Source organism: Macaca mulatta, chromosome 7 (assembly GCF_049350105.2).
Source record: "Macaca mulatta isolate MMU2019108-1 chromosome 7, T2T-MMU8v2.0, whole genome shotgun sequence".
Classification (NCBI taxonomy): Eukaryota; Metazoa; Chordata; class Mammalia; order Primates; family Cercopithecidae; genus Macaca; species Macaca mulatta.
Window position 1 is genome coordinate 125,568,692 of NC_133412.1, and position 21,057 is coordinate 125,589,748.

General features: G+C 36.7%; 1 protein-coding gene across 2 annotated transcripts in view; it reads right to left on the reverse strand.

Annotated features, from left to right (window-relative positions):
• Positions 1–802: 802 nt before the first annotated feature.
• The window catches only part of TXNDC16 (thioredoxin domain containing 16), a 113,511-nt gene continuing 93,256 nt past the window's right edge, over positions 803–21,057 (reverse strand). For both annotated transcript variants that reach the window (XM_015143696.3, XM_015143695.3), the window contains exons 19-21: positions 17,126–17,286; positions 15,754–15,944; positions 803–2,799 (exon numbers count right to left, since the gene is read on the reverse strand). In XM_015143696.3, coding sequence (XP_014999182.3) covers positions 2,534–2,799; positions 15,754–15,944; positions 17,126–17,286 — 618 coding nt within the window. In that variant the 3' untranslated portion in view covers positions 803–2,533. The remainder of the gene's footprint in view (positions 2,800–15,753; positions 15,945–17,125; positions 17,287–21,057) is intronic.

Here is a 21,057-nt window from a genome sequence, read left to right on the forward strand (position 1 = left end):
AAACTCTTGTTGTTCACCTTACACATATTTAGTTTTTAAAAAAGCATAGGCATAAGTGAGGAACTCTAGGAATTTTGAAAAACAGCTCATGAAATATTTCATCACAAGGGCTGGAAACAATGGACCAGGATATTTACCTTCTAGCACAGGTGAGGCAGGAGAGGGTGAAATAATATGACTCATGAGAGATGAAATGTTATACAAAATGTATATATGCACTGGCAACCAACCCTACTAGAGGACCAGGAGAACATACAGAAAAGCTGTAACCACTCAGAGTAAAGAGAGGGCTTTTGGAGCTCTCAAAAATGGGTAAGAGGTAGCAGAAAGATCTGAAAAGGATACAGAGGATGGTAGAACAGCAAGCAGTGTCTTGAGGATTCATGGGTTTTCTATTTCTTCATTGTTTTTCCTCCTCTGCATTCATTCTCTTTTTCTGGTAAACAGAATTTGGATTTCTTTTGTGAGATTTACCCCTTCTGCATTTGAAAGTACTGTTAGGACCATCAATTAAAGTGACTAGTGGTCCCCAACCCAACTTTCCCAGGACTCCCTGAGTCATAAAAGATAGTATCTCTGTTGAAACTGATTCTTCACTGACTTGTTAGTTCCTATTACATAGAACAGACTTAGTTCCTATCCTTTGAAAGCCTAGTTTAATTTTTCTTCTCTGAATTATCCAATATTCTCATTTTGCTTAAGTGAGCCAAAGTTGAATTTCTGTTGCTTGTAACCAAAGAAACCCAACTGATAGAGGGAGAGTAGTCCAAGAGAGGGCACAGTAGAGACTCAAGAAGGCTTGTGAAGGTAGTCTGAAACCCAGATACTTTATTTAAAATTATTACAAACATTAATGACTGTCAAAATTGCTGACAAAGGTACAATGACTAAGCAATTTCATGCTTCTATGTGCTGGTACTTAATTAGCATTTTCTAATAATTAGGCTAATGATGTTTTATTACTACAAACCATATTTAGAGTTCACTCTCATAGATCCCATATTAGAAATAAAAGCAAATGAAAATGAGTTGAATTAATAAGGCATCACATGCTACTGGAAAAAAATTGAGGAGAGGGTGCTGAGAGTAGCAAAGGGTCTATGTTATAAGGAAATACATGCACTTACTGAATTTTAGCTGTTTGATTCCTTAAATTTCAGTTATAAAACTCAGTTGTATCAGGCAAACCATACATGAAGATAATTTAAAGAACAAGATACCAAGTAGATACTAAAATGAAAAATACAGTAGAGCACCAAATAGAATATTCTCAACAAATGTCTCAAAAAATGCACAGAGCAAAAATGAGACAAACAACTGCTACAAACAGATCAGTCTAACAGCTAAGTGATTTGGAATGAAAATTTACTCTTTGGCTAATCTTTCCCTCCCTCACAGATGAGGCCCTGTGGCTCAGGGAGACAAAATGGTTTGTCTGAAGCTTGCAAGGGTATATTTCAGAGACGCTTCAGATGAAGGAGCCTCTCTTTCCATGAGGAGATGGCAGAATGCTGAATTCCTGTTCAATCTGAAATTTAGCCATATAAGTTGTAGAAATAAGAGCAGGTTTTAAGCCTCCCTTAAAATATAAATATCATTCTGAGTCCTCTTCTAGGGTTATCCCATCACTTTCTGAAAATATTAGAAAAGATCAAGTTGTATCCAGGTAATCATCAGGATAAGACCATCTAATACATATCTTTAATAGCCAAAATTTTTTCAAACATGATACTTGAGCAGAACCAGGAAATTCTGGAAACCTAGTCTGCCACAGGTTACCTCACCCAAGGTTACTCAGCCTTGGCACTACTAATATTTTGGGAAGGGTAATTCTTTGTTGTGGGGCGGGGGGCTGTCCAATGTAGGTTATTTAGCAGCATCCCTGGCCTCTACTCACTAAATGCCAATAACTGCCCTAGTCATGACATCACAAATGTCTCCCAACATTGCTAAATATCCCCTGAGGAGCCAAACTGCCCCTGGGTTGACAAACACTGATTTCAATATCATGACTACAACAAAACAAATATAACTGCCAGCTGCATGAATGCACTGTGGAGTTAACTGTGATCAGAGTTACATTTTAATTTTAATCCAAGTATAAATCACGGCTAGAACTAAGTTAGTGATGCTAGTTTTTGTCTAACAGGCCACATATGGCTAATGAACACCTGAAATATGGCTACTCGGAAGTAAGAAATGCAGTAAGTATAAAATATGTACTGTATTTTGAAGACTTGGTATAAAAAAGGATGTAAAATACCTCATTAATAATTTTTATATTAATTTAGCTATTTTGGGCATACTACTGGGTGAAAAATAATATCAAAATTATTTTGCCCTGTTCACTTTTACTTTGCTTAGTTACTAGAAAATTTTAAATAAAACATGTGACTTGTATTATAATTCTATTGGACGGCACTAGTCTACAAACTTGAAATGATTTAGTATTATTCTTTAAGGAAATAAAAGTCTAGTATGCCAAAAAAATTTTGGAAACCACAGCCCTATAAAATTAGTTCACCTTTGAGCATCATAACTCTTTATCATGCCTAAATGATTTTTCTGCTTCTTTAAACCAATTACTTCTATTCCAATGCTTTATTCTCAGAGTTTCAATCGGTTCTTTTCTGACTGCCGATTTATCTTCATGTTGTTCCTTATCATTCTCCTGTACATCTGTTTCTTTCATACACTTGGGAATTTTCCTAGTGCTATGTTGAGATGTTGCAGCATCCATCATACTTAGAAAATCGTAAGCTGGAAGAGGAGGTTTCCATTCCTGAGCAGGTAAAATTGCTGGAAGGAAGAAACAATCAAAGGTTAAAGATTAACAGCTATAAAATTGTCACATCAACATACTAGAAAATGTTTTATTTTGAAAAACACATATGTAGAAGTGAAAGCTTTATTAGTTTTACTTATCTAAGCAAAGTTAGGAATTTTTTAATTGTCATCGTCAACAAGAAACTTGATACATTTGTCATTACTAGCCATTTTCATTTTTAGATTACATTTACAGACTATTATTTTCTTTCAAAAAGATAAGCATGAATACGGGGAAAAAGGTCCAGAATCTCAATGCCAATTAACCTCTGTTGAAGTTTTGAAAAATAGCAATATGTCTAACAAGATCACAAACACATATGTAAAACGTTGTATGTAAAATGTTAAATAAAAGAGTCACTTGCTTCCCTCTTTACTGCCAAAGAAATGTAACTATTTCTTATAAATCATTCAAGAAAAAAAATCTGGAACATATGTAATTATTTATTATATAGTTATTTATACAAGTGTTTCCTTACATTTTAAAGCATTTTCTGTTGTTGAAGCTTTTGATTAACATCTTTTCCACACACTTTATGAAAACAAGTTCATTTTATAAAAATAATTATAGACAAGAAATAATTAAAAATTGCTGTGGAATCAACTGTACTCTATACATAGTGATTAAATAATTTTTCTTAGATAAGCTTCATTACAATGAATCTTAACATTATTTTAAAATATTGGTTAGTAAAAGAGGAAAACTGATTAAAGCTGATAACATGAGATAAATTAGCTAACCGTCTTCCATTTACTAGACAGTTTACAAAACAGTTTCAAAATTTAGTTGTCCCATTTAGGATACTATTTTAAAAAATAAACTATATAAGGAAATGTACAAAGTAAACCTTTTAAATATAAATTCCAATGAAAAATCTATGCACTGTTACACGCTAAAAAATAAATGCTCATAAGATATAAACTTGAGCATCTCTCATAAATTGAGTATCTTTAAGAACTTAGAAAAATCATATAAATTGCAATTTCCTAAAGCTCAAACAAAAATCTGTATATTATACATGCAGTACAGCTGTACTTTGCTTATTGATATATAATTTCTTCACTCATACTCAACTATATGAAATCTTGGTGTTGCCAGGTTAGCAGGTTCAAAAGTGACAAACAGATGATATATTTTCTTGAATATAATGAATATAATGAACAGGTGAGAAGAAGTAGTTTGCAATATGCAGATAAATGTATATTAAAGTATCTGTAAGAGCCCAGTTTAGGCTGGGCATGGTGGCTCACATGTGTAATCCCACCACTTTGGGAAGCGAAGATGGGAGGATACCTTGACCCCAGGACTTCAAGACTAGCCTGGGCAACATAGTGGGAACCCTTCTTTACAAAAAATAAAAAAAATTATCTGGGCACGGTGGCACGCGCCTGTAGTTCCGGCTACTCGAGAGGTTGAGGTGGAAGATTCACTTGAGCCCAGATGGTTGAGGCTGCAATGAGCCGTGTTTACACCATTGCACTCAAACCTGGATGAGAGAGTGTGACACTGTCTCAACAACAACAAAGAGTCCAGTTTAAAGTGTAGCATGTAGCAAATATTATATTTAAGAATATTTATTTTTAAGGTCAACACTGCAGCCTAATGGTCTGAGACTATGATAAAATGCCTGAAACATCCCAATTCTGCTAATTACTTGCTGAAGGTACTCTACAAAGATCTTAAGGTTTTCAACTGCAAATAAAACAGTAACAACATAGGGTAACAAATACATTATTCATGAAATCAGTATTGACGATAAATAATACTAATTAACATTTATTGAGCCTTTACTATACACATGCATTATTCATTTAATCTTTACAATTTTATAGATGAGAAGACCAAAGCATACAAAGATCAGGGAACTGGGCCAAAGTTAAATGTAAATCTCAAATAAGAATTGCCAGAAAGAGCAAGATGGCTGAATAGGAACAGCTCAAGCCTCCAGCTCCCAGTGTGAGCAACACAGAAGACGGGTGATTTCTGCATTTTCAACTGAGGTACCGGGTTCATCTCACTGGGGAGAGCAGGACAATTGGTGCTGGTCAGCTGCCGCAGCCTGACCAGCAAGAGCTGAAGCAGAGCGAGGCATCGCCTCACCTGGGAAGCGCAAGGGGGAAGGGAATCCCTTTTCCTGGCCAAGGGAAACTGAGACACACAACACATGGAAAATTGGGTAACTCCCACCCTACTACGGCGCTTTACCAAGGGTCTTAGCAAATGGCATACCAGGTGATTATATCCCACACCTGGCCTGGAGGGTCCCACGCCCACAGAGCCTCCGTCATTGCTGGCAGAGCAGTCTGAGATCTAACTGCAAGGCGGCAGCGAGGCTCGGGGAGGGGCGCCCGCCATTGCTGAGGCTTAAGTAGGTAAACAAAGCCTCTGGGAAGCTCGAACTGGATGGAGTCCACCTCAGCTCAAGGAGGCCTGCCTGTCTCTGTAGACTCCACCTCTGGGTGGAGTCTGACAGCTGTCTGACAGCTTTGAAGAGAGCAATGGATCTCCCAGCACAAAGGTTGAGATCTGAGAACAGACAGACTGCCTGCTCAAGTGGGTTCCTGACCCCTGAGTAGCCTAACTGGGAGACATCCCCCACTAGGTGCAGACCGACACCTCACACCTCACACGGCGGGGTACACCCCTGAGACGAAATTTCCAGAGCAAGAATCAGAGAGCAGCACTCGCTGTTCAGCAATATTCTATCTTCTGCAGCCTCTGCTGCTGATACCCAGGCAAACAGGGTCTGGAGTGGACCTCAAGCAATCTCCGACAGACCTACAGCTGAGGGTCCTGACTGTTAGAAGGAAAACTAACAAACAGAAAGGACACCCACACCAAAACCCCATTAGTACGTCACCAGCATCAAAGACCAAAGGCAGATAAAACCACAAAGATGGGGAAAAAGCAGGCCAGAAAAGCGGGAAATTAAAAAAATCAGAGCGCATCTCCCCCTCCAAAGGAACACAGCTCATCACCAGCAACGGATCGAAGCTGGACGGAGAATGACTTTGACGAGTTGAGAGAAGGCTTTAGTTGATCAAACTTCTCAGAGCTAAAGGAGGAACTACGTACCCAGCGCAAAGAAACTAAAAATCTTGAAAAAAAGAATGGAAGAATGGATAACTAGAATAATCAATGCAGAGAAGGGCATAAACGAATTGACAGAGATAAAAACCATGACACAAGAAATACGTGACAAATGCACAAGCTTCAGTAACCGACTCAATCAACTGGAAGAAAGAGTATCAATGATTGAAGATCAAATGAATAAAATGAAGCGAGAAGAGAAATCTAGAGGAAAAAAAGGAAAAAGAAATGAACAAAGCCTCCAATAAGTATGGGATTATGTGAAAAGACCAAATCTACATCTGATTGATGTGCCTGAAAGTGAGGGGGAAAATGGAACCAAGTTGGAAAACACTCTTCAGGATATCATCCAGGAGAACTTCCCCAACCTAGTAACGCAGGCCAACATTCAAATTCAGGAAATATAAAGAATGCCACAAAGATACTCCTCAAGAAGAGCAATTGCAAGACACACAATTGTCAGATTCGCCAAAGTTGAAATGAAGGAAAAAATGTTAAGGGCAGCCAGAGAGAAAGGTCAGGTTACCCACAAAGGGAAGCTCATCAGACTAACAGCAGATCTCTCGGCAGACACTCTACAAGCCAGAAGAGAGTGGGGGCCAATATTCAATATTATTAAAGAAAAGAATTTTCAACCCAGAATTTCGTATCCAGCCAAACTAAGTTTCATCAGTGAAGAAGAAATAAAATCCTTTACAGACAAGCAAATGCTTAGAGATTTTGTCACCACCAGGCCTGCCCTACAAGAGATCCTGAAGGAAGCACTAAACATGGAAAGGAACAACTGGTACCAGCCATTGATAAAACATGCCAAAATGTAAAGACCATCGATGCTAGGAAGAAACTGCATAAACTAACGAGCAAAATAACCAGCTAATATCACAATGACAGGATCAAGTTCACACATAACAATATTAACCTTAAATGTAAATGGACTAAATGGTCCAATTAAAAGACACAGACTGGCAAATTGGATAAAGAGTCAAGACCCATCAGTTTGCTGTATTCAGAAGACCCATCTCACATGCAGAGACACCCATAGGCTCAAAATAAAGGGATGGAGGAAGATCTACCAAGCAAATGGAAAACAAAACAAAACAAAAAAGCAGGGGTTGAAATCCTAGTCACTGATAAAACAGACTTTAAACCATCAAAGATCAAAAGAGACAAACAAGGCCATTACATAATGGTAAAGGGATCAATTCAACAGGAAGAACTGACTATCCTAAATATATATGCGCCCAATACAGGAGCACCCAGATTCATAAAGCATGTCCTTAGAGACTTACAAAGACACTTAGACTCCCATACAATAATAATGGGAGACTTTAACACCCCATTGTCAACATTAGACAGATCAACAAGACAGAAAGTTAACAAGGATATCCAGGAATTGAACTCAACTCTGCATCAAGCGGACCTAATAGACATCTACAGAACTCTCCACCCCAAATCAACAGAATATACATTCTTCTCAGCACCACATCACACTTATTCCAAAATTGACCACATAGTTGGAAGTAAAGCACTCCTCAGCAAATGCAAAAGAACAGAAATTATAACAAACTGTCTCTCAGACCACAGTGCAATCAAACTAGAACTCAGGACTAAGAAAATAAATCAAAACCACTCACCTACATGGAAACTGAACAACCTGCTGCTGAATGACTACTGGGTACATAACGAAATGAAGGCAAAAATAAAGATGTTCTTTGAAACCAATGAGAACAAAGATACAACATACCAGAATCTCTGGGACACATTTAAAGCAGTGTGTAGAGGGAAATTTATAGCACTAAATGCCCAAAGAGAAAGCAGGAAAGATCTAAAATTGACACCCTAACATCACAATTAAAAGAACTACAGAAGCAAGAGCAAACACATTCAAAAGCTAGCAGAAGGCAAGAAATAACTAAGATCAGAGCAGAACTGAAGGAGATAGAGACACAAAAAACTCTCCAAAAAATCAATGAATCCAGGAGCTGGTTTTTTGAAAAGATCAACAAAATTGATAGACTGCTAGCAAGATTAATAAAGAAGAAAAGAGAGAAGAATCAAATAGACACAATAAAAAATGATAAAAGGGATATCACCACCGACCCCACAGAAATACAAACTACGATCAGAGAATACTGTAAACACCTCTATGCAATTAAACTAGAAAACCTAGAAGAAATGGATAATTTCCTGGACACTTACACCCTCCCAAGACTAAACCAGGAAGAAGTTGAATCCCTAAATAGACTCTGAATAGCAGGCTCTGAAACTGAGGCAATAATTAATAGCCTACCAATCAAAAAAAGTCCAGGACCAGACGGATTCACAGCCGAATTCCACTGAAGGTACAAGGAGGAGCTGGTACCATTCCTTCTGAAACTATTCCAATCAATAGAAAAAGAGGGAATTCTCCCTAACTCATTTTATGAGGCCAACATCATCCTGATACCAAAGCCTGGCAGAGACACAACAAAAAAAGAGAATTTTAGACCAATATCCCTGATGAACATGGATGCAAAAATCCTCAATAAAATACTGGCAAACTGAATCCAGCAGCACATCAAAAAGCTTATCCACCATGATCAAGTGGGCTTCATCCCTGGGATGCAAGGTTGGTTCAACATTCAGAAATCTATAAACATAATCCAGCATATAAACCGAACCAAAGACAAAAACCACATGATTATCTCAATAGATGCAGAAAAGGCCTTTGACAAAATTCAACAGCCCTTCATGCTAAAAACTCTCAATAAATTCAGTATTGATGGAACGTATCTCAAAATAATAAGAGCTATTTATGACAAACCCACAGCCAATATCATACTGAATGGGCAAAAACTGGAAGCATTCCCTTTGAAAACTGGCACAAGACAGGGATGCCCTCTCTCACCACTCCTGTTCAACACAGTGTTGGAAGTTCTGGCTAGGGCAATTAGGCAAGAGAAAGAAATAAAGGGTATTCAGTTAGGAAAAGAAGAAGTCAAATTGTCCCTGTTTGCAGATGACATGATTGTATATTTAGAAAACCCCATCATCTCAGCCCAAAATCTCCTTAAGCCTATAAGCAGCTTCAGCAAAGTCTCAGGATACAAAATTAATGCGCAAAAATCACAAGCATTCTTATACACCAGTAACAGACAAACAGAGAGCCAAATCATGAATGAACTTCTATTCACAACTGCTTCAAAGAGAATAAAATACCTAGGAATCCAACTTACAAGGGATGTGAAGGACCTCTTCAAGGAGAACTACAAACCACTGCTCAGTGAAATAAAAGAGGACACAAACAAATGGAAGAACATACCATGCTCATGGATAGGAAGAATCAATATCGTGAAAATGGCCATACTGCCCAAGGTAATTTATAGATTCAATGCCATTCCCATCTAGCTACCAATTAGTTTCTTCATAGAATTGGAAGATACTGCTTTAAAGTTCATATGGAACCAAAAAAGAGCTCGCATTGCCAAGACAATCCTAAGTCAAAAGAACAAAGCTGGAGGCATCACGCTACCTGACTTCAAACTATACTACAAGGCTACAGTAACCAAAACAGCATGGTACTGGTACCAAAACAGAGATACAGACCAATGGAACAGAACAGAGCCCTCAGAAATAATACCACACATCTACAGCCATCTGATCTTTGACAAACCTGACAAAAACAAGAAATGGGGAAAGGATTCCCTATTTAATAAATGGTGCTGGGAAAATTGGCTAGCCATAAGTAGAAAGCTGAAACTGGATCCTTTCCTTACTCCTTATACGAAAATTAATTCAAGATGGATTAGAGACTTAAATGTTAGACCTAAAACCATAAAAACCCTAGAAGAAAACCTAGGGAATACTATTCAGGACATAGGTATGGGCAAGGACTTCATATCTAAAACCCCAAAAGCAACGGCAACAAAAGCCAAAATTGACAAATGGGATCTAGTTAAACTAAAGAGCTTCTGCACAGCAAAAGAAACTACCATCAGAGTGAACAGGCAACCTACAGAATGGGAGAAAATTTTTGCAATCTACTCATCTGACAAAGGGCTAATATCCAGAACCTACAAAGAACTCAAATTTACGAGAAAAAAATAACCCCATCAAAAAGTGGGCAAAGGATATGAACAGACATTTCTCAAAAGAAGACATGCATACAGCCAACAGACACATGAAAAAATGCTCATCATCACTGGCCATCAGAGAAATGCAAATCAAAACCACAATGAGATACCATCTCACACCAGTTAGAATGGCAATCATTTAAAAGTCAGGAAACAACAGGTGCTGGAGAGGATGTGGAGAAATAGGAACACTTTTACACTGTTGGTGGGATTGTAAACTAGTTCAACCATTATGGAAAAGAGTATGGCGATTCGTCAAGGATCTAGAACTAGAAGTACCATATGACCCAGCCATCCCATTACTGGGGATATACCCAAAGGATTATAAATCATGCTGCTATAAAGACACATGCACACGTATGTTTATTGCAGCACTATTCACAATAGCAAAGACTTGGAATCAACCCAAATGTCCATCAGTGACAGACTGGATTAAGAAAATGTGGCACATATACACCATGGAATACTATGAAGCCATAAAAAAGGATGAGTTCGTGTCCTTTGTAGGGACATGGATGCAGCTGGAAACCATCATTCTCAGCAAACTATCACAAGAACAGAAAACCAAACACCGCATGTTCTCACTCATAGGTGGGAATTGAACAATCAGATTACTTGGACTCTGGAAGGGGAACATCACACACTGGGGCCTATTATGGGAAGGGGGGAGGCAGGAGGGATGGCATTGGGAGTTATACCTGATGTAAATGGCGAGTTGATGGGTGCTGACGAGTTGATGGGTGCAGCACACCAACATGGCACAAGTATACATATGTAACAAACCTGCACATTGTGCACATGTACCCTAGAACTTGAATAAAAAAGAAAAAAAATAAAAATTAAAAAACAAAAATTAAAAAAAAAAAAAGAATTGCCAGTGGCCACAGTTTCACAGAAATTAAGATATGGAACAAGTAAGGTGAGGTGGAAACCAGTGACACCATGTTACTGATTTAGACTATTTCCAGAATGTCCCTACAAGCCACCCCACCCCAACCCCATCTCAGAACACCACTGATGGCAAAGATCTATCTACAAGAGATGCCGACAGCAGACCCTGCTAACACAGAAAGCAGAATCCAATACACAGAGACTGTTTAGTTTTCTTCTTCCTGCTGCAGAGGCTACAGGATTAATTTAAGAATAGGAGCAGTGATGCACAGAAATGACGGAAACCCACAAAGAATGAGCTGGCAAAGACATTAACAGAATTGCAATCAAAGACGTGCCAGTCTCTCAGAAAACTCAGAATTATTACACTGATTCTTTCCTCTGGGTAATGGTTTGAGCTGAGGAATCAAAGCCCTCAGGTATGTTCCTTGCAGGAAAAGATCTTTACATAGGTGATGATAATACATTAGAGTTTACACTTTACAAAGTGCCTCCGCATACATCTTTTAAATAACTATGTGATGTATTCAGAGTGGAAACTATTAAACTCATTCTATAGTTGTACAGGAGGAAACCAAGAATGACTTGCCTAGAGCCACATAGTAATCAAGGAAGCTAGGTCAGGAGCTCAGGTTTCTATGTTTTGAACATGTCCGTTTTTTTTTGTTTTGTTTTTTTTAAGTAATTCTGTTTGAGAAGCATTCTAGCACTAGCTACACATACTCATGACTTAGAGTCCATGGTAACTCTGTCACTGCACCTGCAAAATTACAATACTCATTTGATTCTATAAAATAGCAATGCAGACAGTAAAGTGAACACAGACTTTCTGAGGAGTTTAACAGCTACAGCTGAAAAGATCCCTATACCATGTGGTGAGAATGAAGCAGTCAAAGATAAGTGATAACTACAGAAAGGTCTCCTTCCAGATCCACTTAAACAAAATATTGAATTGAATTTAATTAATTCTGTCCCATTTCCTAGGAAAATATTAAAACCAATAAATTACCTCAGAAAATTAAGACAAAAATACCATCTAAAGGAACCCAGAATAGCCAAAATCGTCTTGAAAATGAAGAACAGGGCCAGGTGCAGTGGCTCATGCCTGTAATCCCAACACTTTGCGGGGCTGAGGAGGGAGGGTTGCTTGAGGCCAGCAGTTCCAGACCAGCCTGGACAACACAGTGAGACCCTATCTCTACAAAAACAGAAACAAAGACAAAAACAAAAAAAACAAAGCCAGGCTTGGTGGTGCATGCATGTAGTGCTAGCTACTTGGAAGGCCGAGGTAGGAGAATCCCTTGAGCCCAGGAGTTCAGGGCTGTAGTGAGTAATGATTGCACCCCTGCACTCCAGCCTTGGGGACAGAGTGAGACCCTGCCTCAAAAAAAAAAAATAACAAAACACAAATAAAAGAAAATGAAAAACAAAGTTGGAGTAATCAAATTTCCCAATTTTAAAACCTACTACAAAGCTACAATAATCAAGACAGTGCAGTACTAGCATAAAGACAGGCACAAAACCATATACATGTATGCTCACAGCAGCATTATTCATAATCGCCATAAGTAAAGGCAACCCAATTGTCCATTAACTAAGGAATAAACAAAATGAAACATATCCATGTAGTGGAATATTCATCCATAAAAAGGAATGAACTACTGGTTCATGCTATAACGTGGTTGATCCTTGAAAACCTTATAAGTGAAAGAAGCCAGACCATAAGAAGCCACATATTATATGATACCATTTATATGAAATGTCTAGATTAGGCAAATCCATAGACCCATAAAATAGATGAGTGGGTGCCAAAGGGTGCACAGAGGAGAAAATTGAGAGTGACTGCTAATGGGTATGGGGTTTCTTTTTGGGGTGATGAAAATGTTCTGGAATTCAACAATGGTAGTAGTTGCATGGTCTTGGGAATGCATGAAAAAGTACTGAATCGTACACTCTAAAAGGGTGAATTTTATGGTATATGAATTATATTTCAATAATATGATTTTAATATAATCCATATTTTATTTAAGCATAATATGTTTGTTAAAACTGTTTAACTTGACAGAAATGAAGCAGATCACTTAGGAAGGATGGGTTTGGTGTAATGATTGACCCTAAAATAAATATCTGATGAAATACATACAAATATATAAACTATAATGGTAGATTCATACTATACCTGATGGTTGACATAATACTGAGAATTTGTATACCAGAATGTATATGTATATACATACAAAGAAACATACATACATATTTACACATATACACACACATACAAACCTTATTTCAGGACTCTGTCATGGAACAGTGTCAAAATATCATTTTAGGATAGATCATCTAGTGTCTAATAAAATCCTTATATAGTATCTAGGAGACTTTTCGTTACATCAAATTTCATACTATTTGTTCAATATACTATAATAATCTAGGTTACTACATGTTTACTTATTTAAACTATAGCTACCGGCCTATTGTTGCCACAACTATGTATAAATGGTTAAGATTCGAATATAAATTAATATATACACATCCAGACTACAAATATAAATTTTTCTATGTTTTCAGAAAAGTAGATATTATGGTATGTTACAAGCCAGGATCATAGATTCTGGGCCAAGATCTACTTTCTTGTGGTTCAAAATTCTGGCTCTGTCCAAATCAGAAAGGAAGTTAAATTGTTTCTGTTTGCAGATAGCATGATCTTATGTATAGAAAACACCTAAAGACTCCACAAAAAGACCTGTTAGAACTAATCAACAAATTTAGTAAAGTTGCAAGATACAAAACAAACAAACTGGACCCTTATCTCACTCTTAACTCAAAAGATATTAAAGACTTAAATGTAAGAACTTAAATTACTAAAATAAATTATTAGACAAAAACATTACAGAAACTCTCCAGGATACTGGACTGGGCAAAGATTTTTTTTTTTTTTTGAGATGGAGTCTCCCTCTGTCACCCAGGCTGGAGTGCAGTGGCATGATCTCCGCTCACTGCAAGCTCCGCCTCCCAGGTTCACGCCTTTCTCCTGCCTCAGCCTCCAGAGTAGCTGGGACTACAGGTGCCTGCCACCACACCTGGCTAATTTTTTTGTATTTTTAATAGAGATGGGATTTCACCGTGTTAGCCAGCAAAGATTTCTTAATACCCTACAAGCACAAGCAACCAAAGCAAAAATGGACAAATGGGATCACATCAAGTTAAAAAAAAGCTTTGTTCACAGCAAAGGAAACAATAAACAATCAGCAATGTAAAGAGATAACCCACAGAATGGAAGAAAGTATTAGCAAACTACCTGTCTGACAAGGGATTAATAGCCAGAGAATATAAGGAGCTCAAACTACTCTGGGGGGGGGGGGGGACACTAATAATCTGATTTAAAAATTGGCAAAAGATCTGAATAGACACTTCTGAAAAGAAGACATTCAAATGGAAAATAGGTCTATGAAAACAAGTATTTCTCTGATCATCAGAGAAAAGCAAATCAAACCTACAATGAGATATCACCTCACCCCAGTTAAAATGACTTTTATCTCAAACAAAGGAAATAACAAATGCTGACAAGAATGCAGAGGAAAAGGAAGCCTTGTACACTTTGTGGGGCTCGAGATTTCAGTGGAGAAAGTAGCTGCAGATGGGGTATAAACAGCAAGAGAACTAGAATTAGAAGTGGTGCCTGAAGGTGAAACTAAATTGCTGCAATATTACGATGAATCCTGAATGGATGCTTCTCATGAATATGCAAGGGAAGTGGTTTCTTGAGTTGGAAACTACTGAAAATGCTATGAACATTGTTGAAATGACAGCAATGGATTTAGAATATTCCATAAACTTAGTTGATAAAGCAGCAGCAGGGTTTCAAAGGATTGACTCCAATTTTGAAAGAGGTTCTACTGTGAATAAAATGCTATCAAACAGCATCATATACTACAGAGAGATCTTTTGTGAAAAGAAAGCTCAATCAATGCTGCAAACTTCATTGTTGTCTTATTGTAAGAAATTGCCACAGCCCAAACTTCAGCACTTCAGCAACTACCACCTGTCAGTTAGCAGCCATCAACACACAGACAAGACCCTCCAACAGCCAAAAGGTTACAATTCCCTGAAAGCTCAGATAACTGTTGGCATTTTCTAGCAATATTTTAAAATTAAGGTAAAAACATTTTTTTGGACATAATGCTATTACACATTTAATAGACTATAGTGTAAACATAACTTTTATAATATACTTAGAAACCAAAAAACTTGTATGATTTGCTTTATTTCAATATTTGCTTTATTGTGGTGGTCTCAAACTGAACCCACAATATCTCTGAGGTATGCCTGTACTTAGAACCAGAATTTTATATAACAATAATGTACTATTTGTAAAATATTCTCATTTTCTATAAAACCACATATTTGCTTACAGTTATAAAAAGAAAACAAGCTGGTATGCACATGGAAAAAGCTACACAAGAAATGTCCTCTGAAATTTACAATTTTAAATTTTATAAAAATAGATGAAAGACTTATGCTTTGGTAGGCCAAAGCTCCCACTGTAACAATTTTTTTAATGGCATAAATTACGAAAATCATGTTTGAATACACAGGTGATCTATACAAACAACATGGACTCAATGAATTAAAATCCAAGAAATAGGCCTTCATAGGGGAGCCGATCACTGACTGAAGTCTAGAACCTTTGGCCTCCCAGTCAGAGACTGTACACATGGATGATGCTACCAGCATTTTAGTAACTCATCCTACCATTCTTTTGCTATATTTAGAGTTTAACATTTATGGAACAAAATACAGAACTACATGTATTAAACAAAACAGAAAACTTACTGATATGATTTTCTAGTCCTGCTTCTAATTTCTTCAGCCACAATACAAGGTTTTCTTCAATTATAGCCTGGTCTGAAGGAAATGCAAATACTTGGCCACCTGAATGCAGATTCACCAAAACAAGAACAGGGAGGGGAGGCAGAGGATCAAAATATGCCCGCAAGATTCGTCTCCCCACTGGAGTATTCTTTCTGCAAAAAGGAACAATTGAACATATTAATGTTTCTTTCTACAACAAAATAATGAAAATAGTAATTTGTAGAACATTAAACTTTTAAGTAGTATCATGCCAGTAAGTTCACTTTATGAAAAGATGTACTAAAAACCAAGAGATCTATGACTATGTTATTAGTAATTGGATTCTTTAAAAGTTTCTTTTTAACATGGGGCACTTTGTTTGACTTAGGAGAAAAGCGGCAGCCAATGACAATTTTAATGAAAAGCAGGCATAGCCTAAAGGCTTGTCAATTTAGGCTTGACACAACCAATAGTTTCCTTCCAACATTTGGCCAAGTATCCGATCATATATCAGCTCAAAAATCAAATTATTACATAACTAGAAGATAACAAGATACTTATTTTTATAAATACTTCTTTTCCATAAAATTGTGCCTTTTCTCAGGAAAAAAAGAAGACATTAATTTCAAATTAAAGAAGTAGAAATAATTATGTTCATACAAGGAAACTCTAAGTTAAAGATACTTAGTTTTCCTAATGTAACACATTCCACATTTTATAACATAATATTTTACTCTGAGATACCCATAATGATAATTGCCTGGGAATGGGAAAATGTTGCCTCAAGCAGTAGAATGCACTGTGAAACTCTTCACAGCAAAAATGTACACTGCCCCATTTCTGTTATTTTTCAAATGAGTCTAAAGAATAAAATATGTCTTTCATCTGATGAATCTGAACAAGAAACAGTATATTATTTGTGAATTTTGTTCAGACATTAAATGTAACACAATCCATACATCAAGAAAACATACTAGGAAATATTGCTGATGAATGCACTGAAATCTGTCTAAACTTTAAAAATATAGAAGTACAGAAAAAGGAACTGAAGGAAAAGGTCAAAAATCACAATGTTTACATTCTGTATTTGCCAAATTTTCTCAATGGGCATCAATTCCTTTTAAAAATCAGAAGAATTATTGCTTTTAAAAATTTACTGTAGAATAAAATTCAATCTAAAATAAGGTAATCTTTGGACCCTGTTTGGGGGAGTTTAGTTACTAAAATATCATGATAACATATTTAATTCCATAAAATTAACTCCAAAGAGTTAGAGTTTCGTTTCCTAACGAAAATGTAATAATTATTAAACTTTCTTTACCTCTTACATATTAAAAAATAAAAACATACTTACAGATTTAACCAGCAAGGGGTAAGTGAATCCAAGTATTTCTGCTTTACCAGTGTCAATATTGCTTTTTTATACTGAGGATTTATGCTGCCATCACTGAACAAAATCAATAATGGTTTCTGAAGTCTGAAATAACTGGGAAGATTTTCCACAGTGATTTCTGGCTGTCAAAGAAAAGGAATAACAACAACAAAAAATTCATGGGGGATGATAACGAATACAATAGAAAACATTCAAATCGCTCAGTCAATTTTAGTTTGTAAAATGTAATTCAAATACATTTTCACTTAAGTAGAGATTTTACTATATTAATAACTATGAATCTCAATCTTCTCATTCAATCCCACCTCATCTGAGTTATTTTCAAAATAAAACTATTTAGAGAATTTGAGAATAAATTAATTTAAGGGAGTCCCCTGTTTTACAAGATGTAACACTTCTAATAATTTATTATGCTAAAGTTTGGACCAGACTAACCAATACACACATCACAATTGTTATATTTTTCCTCTAACATAAAAATTTTGAAGAAAACTGTAAGCTGAAAAAATATTTTAACATCTATCATTACTTAATAAATAAAAATAGATAAAATTTTACTTTTTCCAATATTATGGTTAAAATCGTAAAATAACCAAAAATATGCTAAAACAAATCCAAACACCAATCTCGTTTCTTTTGAGTTTAAAATAACTGAAAGAATTTAATACGAAATTAGAAATCTAATCCTTTTATCATTTTTATTATTAATTAAAAGATAGGCAGCTGGGAGCGATGGCTCATGCCTGTAATCCCAGCACTTTGGGAGGCCGAGGCAGGCAGATCGCCTGAGGTCAGGAGTTCGAGACCAGCCTCGCCAACATGGCAAAACCCCATCTCTATTAAAAATACAAATATTAGCTGGGAACGGTGGGGCATGCCTGTAATCCCAGCTACTCCAGAGGCTGAGGCAGGAGAATCACTTGAACCCAGAAGATGGAGGTGGCAGTGAGCTGAGATTGTTCCACAGCACTTCAGCCTGGGTAACAGGTGAGACTCTGTCTCAAAAACAAAAACAACAACAATAACAAGAAAAAAAACAAGATGGGGGGTAATCATTCTCCTGCAATTCGCCTATGCTATGCACATTAAAATAAAATTCTGTATGTCTTTTCTCGTATTAATCTGCCTTTTTAAAGTTATTTTCATGGAACCTTCGGAGGACAAAGAGGAAGCTTTCTTTTGGCCACTGCACTCTTTTTATTTTAGAAATACTTCCTTTCTTCACTCACCTCCCACTCAAGGAAGGGCCCGAAATTCTATTATATTAATATTAGCAGTAACGACTGTCTATCCTCTCTCTCTTTCTATTCTCTCTTTCACACCTTTCTGTAATGGGGTAGACTTAAACAGTCACTTGATTACAAGTCAGAATCCCAGGTTCTAGATTCAGGGAATTGTCACAGTAATAAAACTTTGAGCAAATCACTCTGCACCCCAGTTTTTAAATCTGTGAAATGAGGGAATTGAAGGAAAAAAAATAAAAGATAATAACCATTTTTAAATGTATTTGTAGAAGACAATTTGTCTAAGCTGTTAGTAACAACAATTGGAAAGTGCAACAACAATGCTAATACATTTAGGATTAAAAATAGCAATGACATAGAAAAATAAAGCCTTCTACCATTATCCATTTTTAGTTCCATGTTCATTATTTCATCCTCTGGATACACCTGTGATCTAGATACATCATCCTGTATCAGACAGATAACCCCCAGCTGACATATGGGGAAGCTGACACAGAGACTAACTTGCTTAAGTCACCACAGCTACACAGTGGGAAGGAGTGATGCTAGAATCCTGCCATTCTGCTCACCAGTTTCCCCTTTCTTTAGATTGCACTACAAATTCAGATGAGCTTGTTTTCAATGGTGTCAACCACCTCTACATACAGTCCTAGTTCATCCTGAAGTACCAAATTCTGGCATATAACTTTCCTTATTCAGTTACCATTGCTCAATTCAAACATTTATTGAGTACAAAGTTCAAGATGTTAAGCTGGGTGCTGAATCTATAAAGAAATAAGATCCTTTCCTTGCCTTCAAAGAATTCATACTTTACAAGAGGGGAGAGGTAAGTATACAGACTGCTATAATAAAAAATTTAATGTATGACAATAAAAAAAATATTGGTTCGAAATTAAGCTAAAATCACAAGGTAGGTGTGGTGGTTAATACTGAGTGTCAACTTGATTGGATTGAAGGATGCAAAGTATTGATCCTGGGTATATCTATGAGGGTGTTGTCAAAGATTAACATTTTTGAGTCAGTGGGCTTGAAAAGGCAGACCCACCCTAATCGGGGTGGGCACCATCTAATCAGCTGCCAGCACAAATAGAAAAAACACAAAACAAAAAGTAAAAAGACTAGACTGGCCTAGTCTCCCAGCCTACATCTTCTCCTGTGCTGTATGCTTCCTGCCCTCGAACATTGAACTCTAAGTTCTTCAGTTTTGGGACTCGGACTGCCTCTCCTTTCTCCTCAGCTTGCAGATGGCCTGTTGTGGGACCTTGTGATTTTATGAGTTAAAACTTAATAAACTCCCTTTTATATATAGCTATCCTATTAGTTCTGTCCCTCTAGAGAAACCTGACTAATACAGTAGGGGAGATCATGGATGATTTTAGGAATTGATATTTGAGCTGGACCCTGGATAAAGAAGGTCTCGTGTGTGCTTGAGCAGGGATTCCAGACATAGGGAACATCATGAGGATAGGCAGAGAACTATTAAAGTGTACATAATATTTGGGAATAGTGATAATGAAGGATGCCAGAGTTAGGCATGCAAGAGGCAAATATGACTGTGAGACCAGATGAGTAATGCCTTGATACGTATTCTAGCTCCTGGGAATACTGAGAAGATTTCTGTATCAGATTGGTGAAACAGTTAGGCCTGTTTTTCAAAAGATGACTAACTAGAATATAAATTTGTGAAAAGAAGGACCAGTGGAAGGACCCTACTCTTTCCTATGTCTGGTCAAAAGAGAAAGACCAAGAGATGTGTGAGTTTAGAAGGAAATTGAGTTCTAAAATTAAAAACTTGGATTTAGGAATCATCAGCTGGTAGTGATGGTAGAAGCTATGGGTATGGATAACATTTTCCAAAGAAAAAACACAGCAAAAGAAAAAAAAGAGTTGAAGATGTAATTCTAGTGAATAAATGAGACAGAGGATGGTCAGAGGGATCAAAGAGGACTGAATTACAAAAGCCAGAAGAAAAGAGAATTTTAAGGAGGAATGGTGTAGACAACAGTTTTGACTGCTACTGAGAGGCTAAGGGGAAACACAATTAAGAGGTCATCAAATATGGTACTTGGAAGGTGACCTTTGGCTCACTGAGTATATAACAGGCTATAACTGTGTGGGTCCTGGTGTTCTAAACTTGTCAATAATAAAAGCATAAAAAAGGAACTCAGTTTATCTGAGAAAAATACTAAACCTATTTCCTAACAGGAAATAGTCTTAAATATATCAATGCTTATGTAGTTAGTTATTGTGTATTTCGGATTTAAGCATTATTTATCTGGCCCAATTTGTCATCAGGTTCATTAAAATAAAAACTTCACACCATAATAAAAAAATTTTCACCCTCTGGTCATCAACTCTCTTTCCTCATCCAGATGAGGGCACTAAAGTCTCTCTAAAGCCTGTTTAATCTTTATTATAGCTGTTCAGTATTAAGTTGAACACCACAAATAAAAACATTGGAAACAAACACTGTCACAATGCATATTACATTTGCTGTAACTGTAAACAGATTTTGATACTAAGTTTCTCCTACGTTTCTAAGGTTTAACGAATATAACCTTTAAAAAATTAGAGATGAATTTTTATCCACTAGAGATGCCAAGATAAAAAGAGTAAAATGGTACAAATCTTCTGTAGGGCAATACAAAA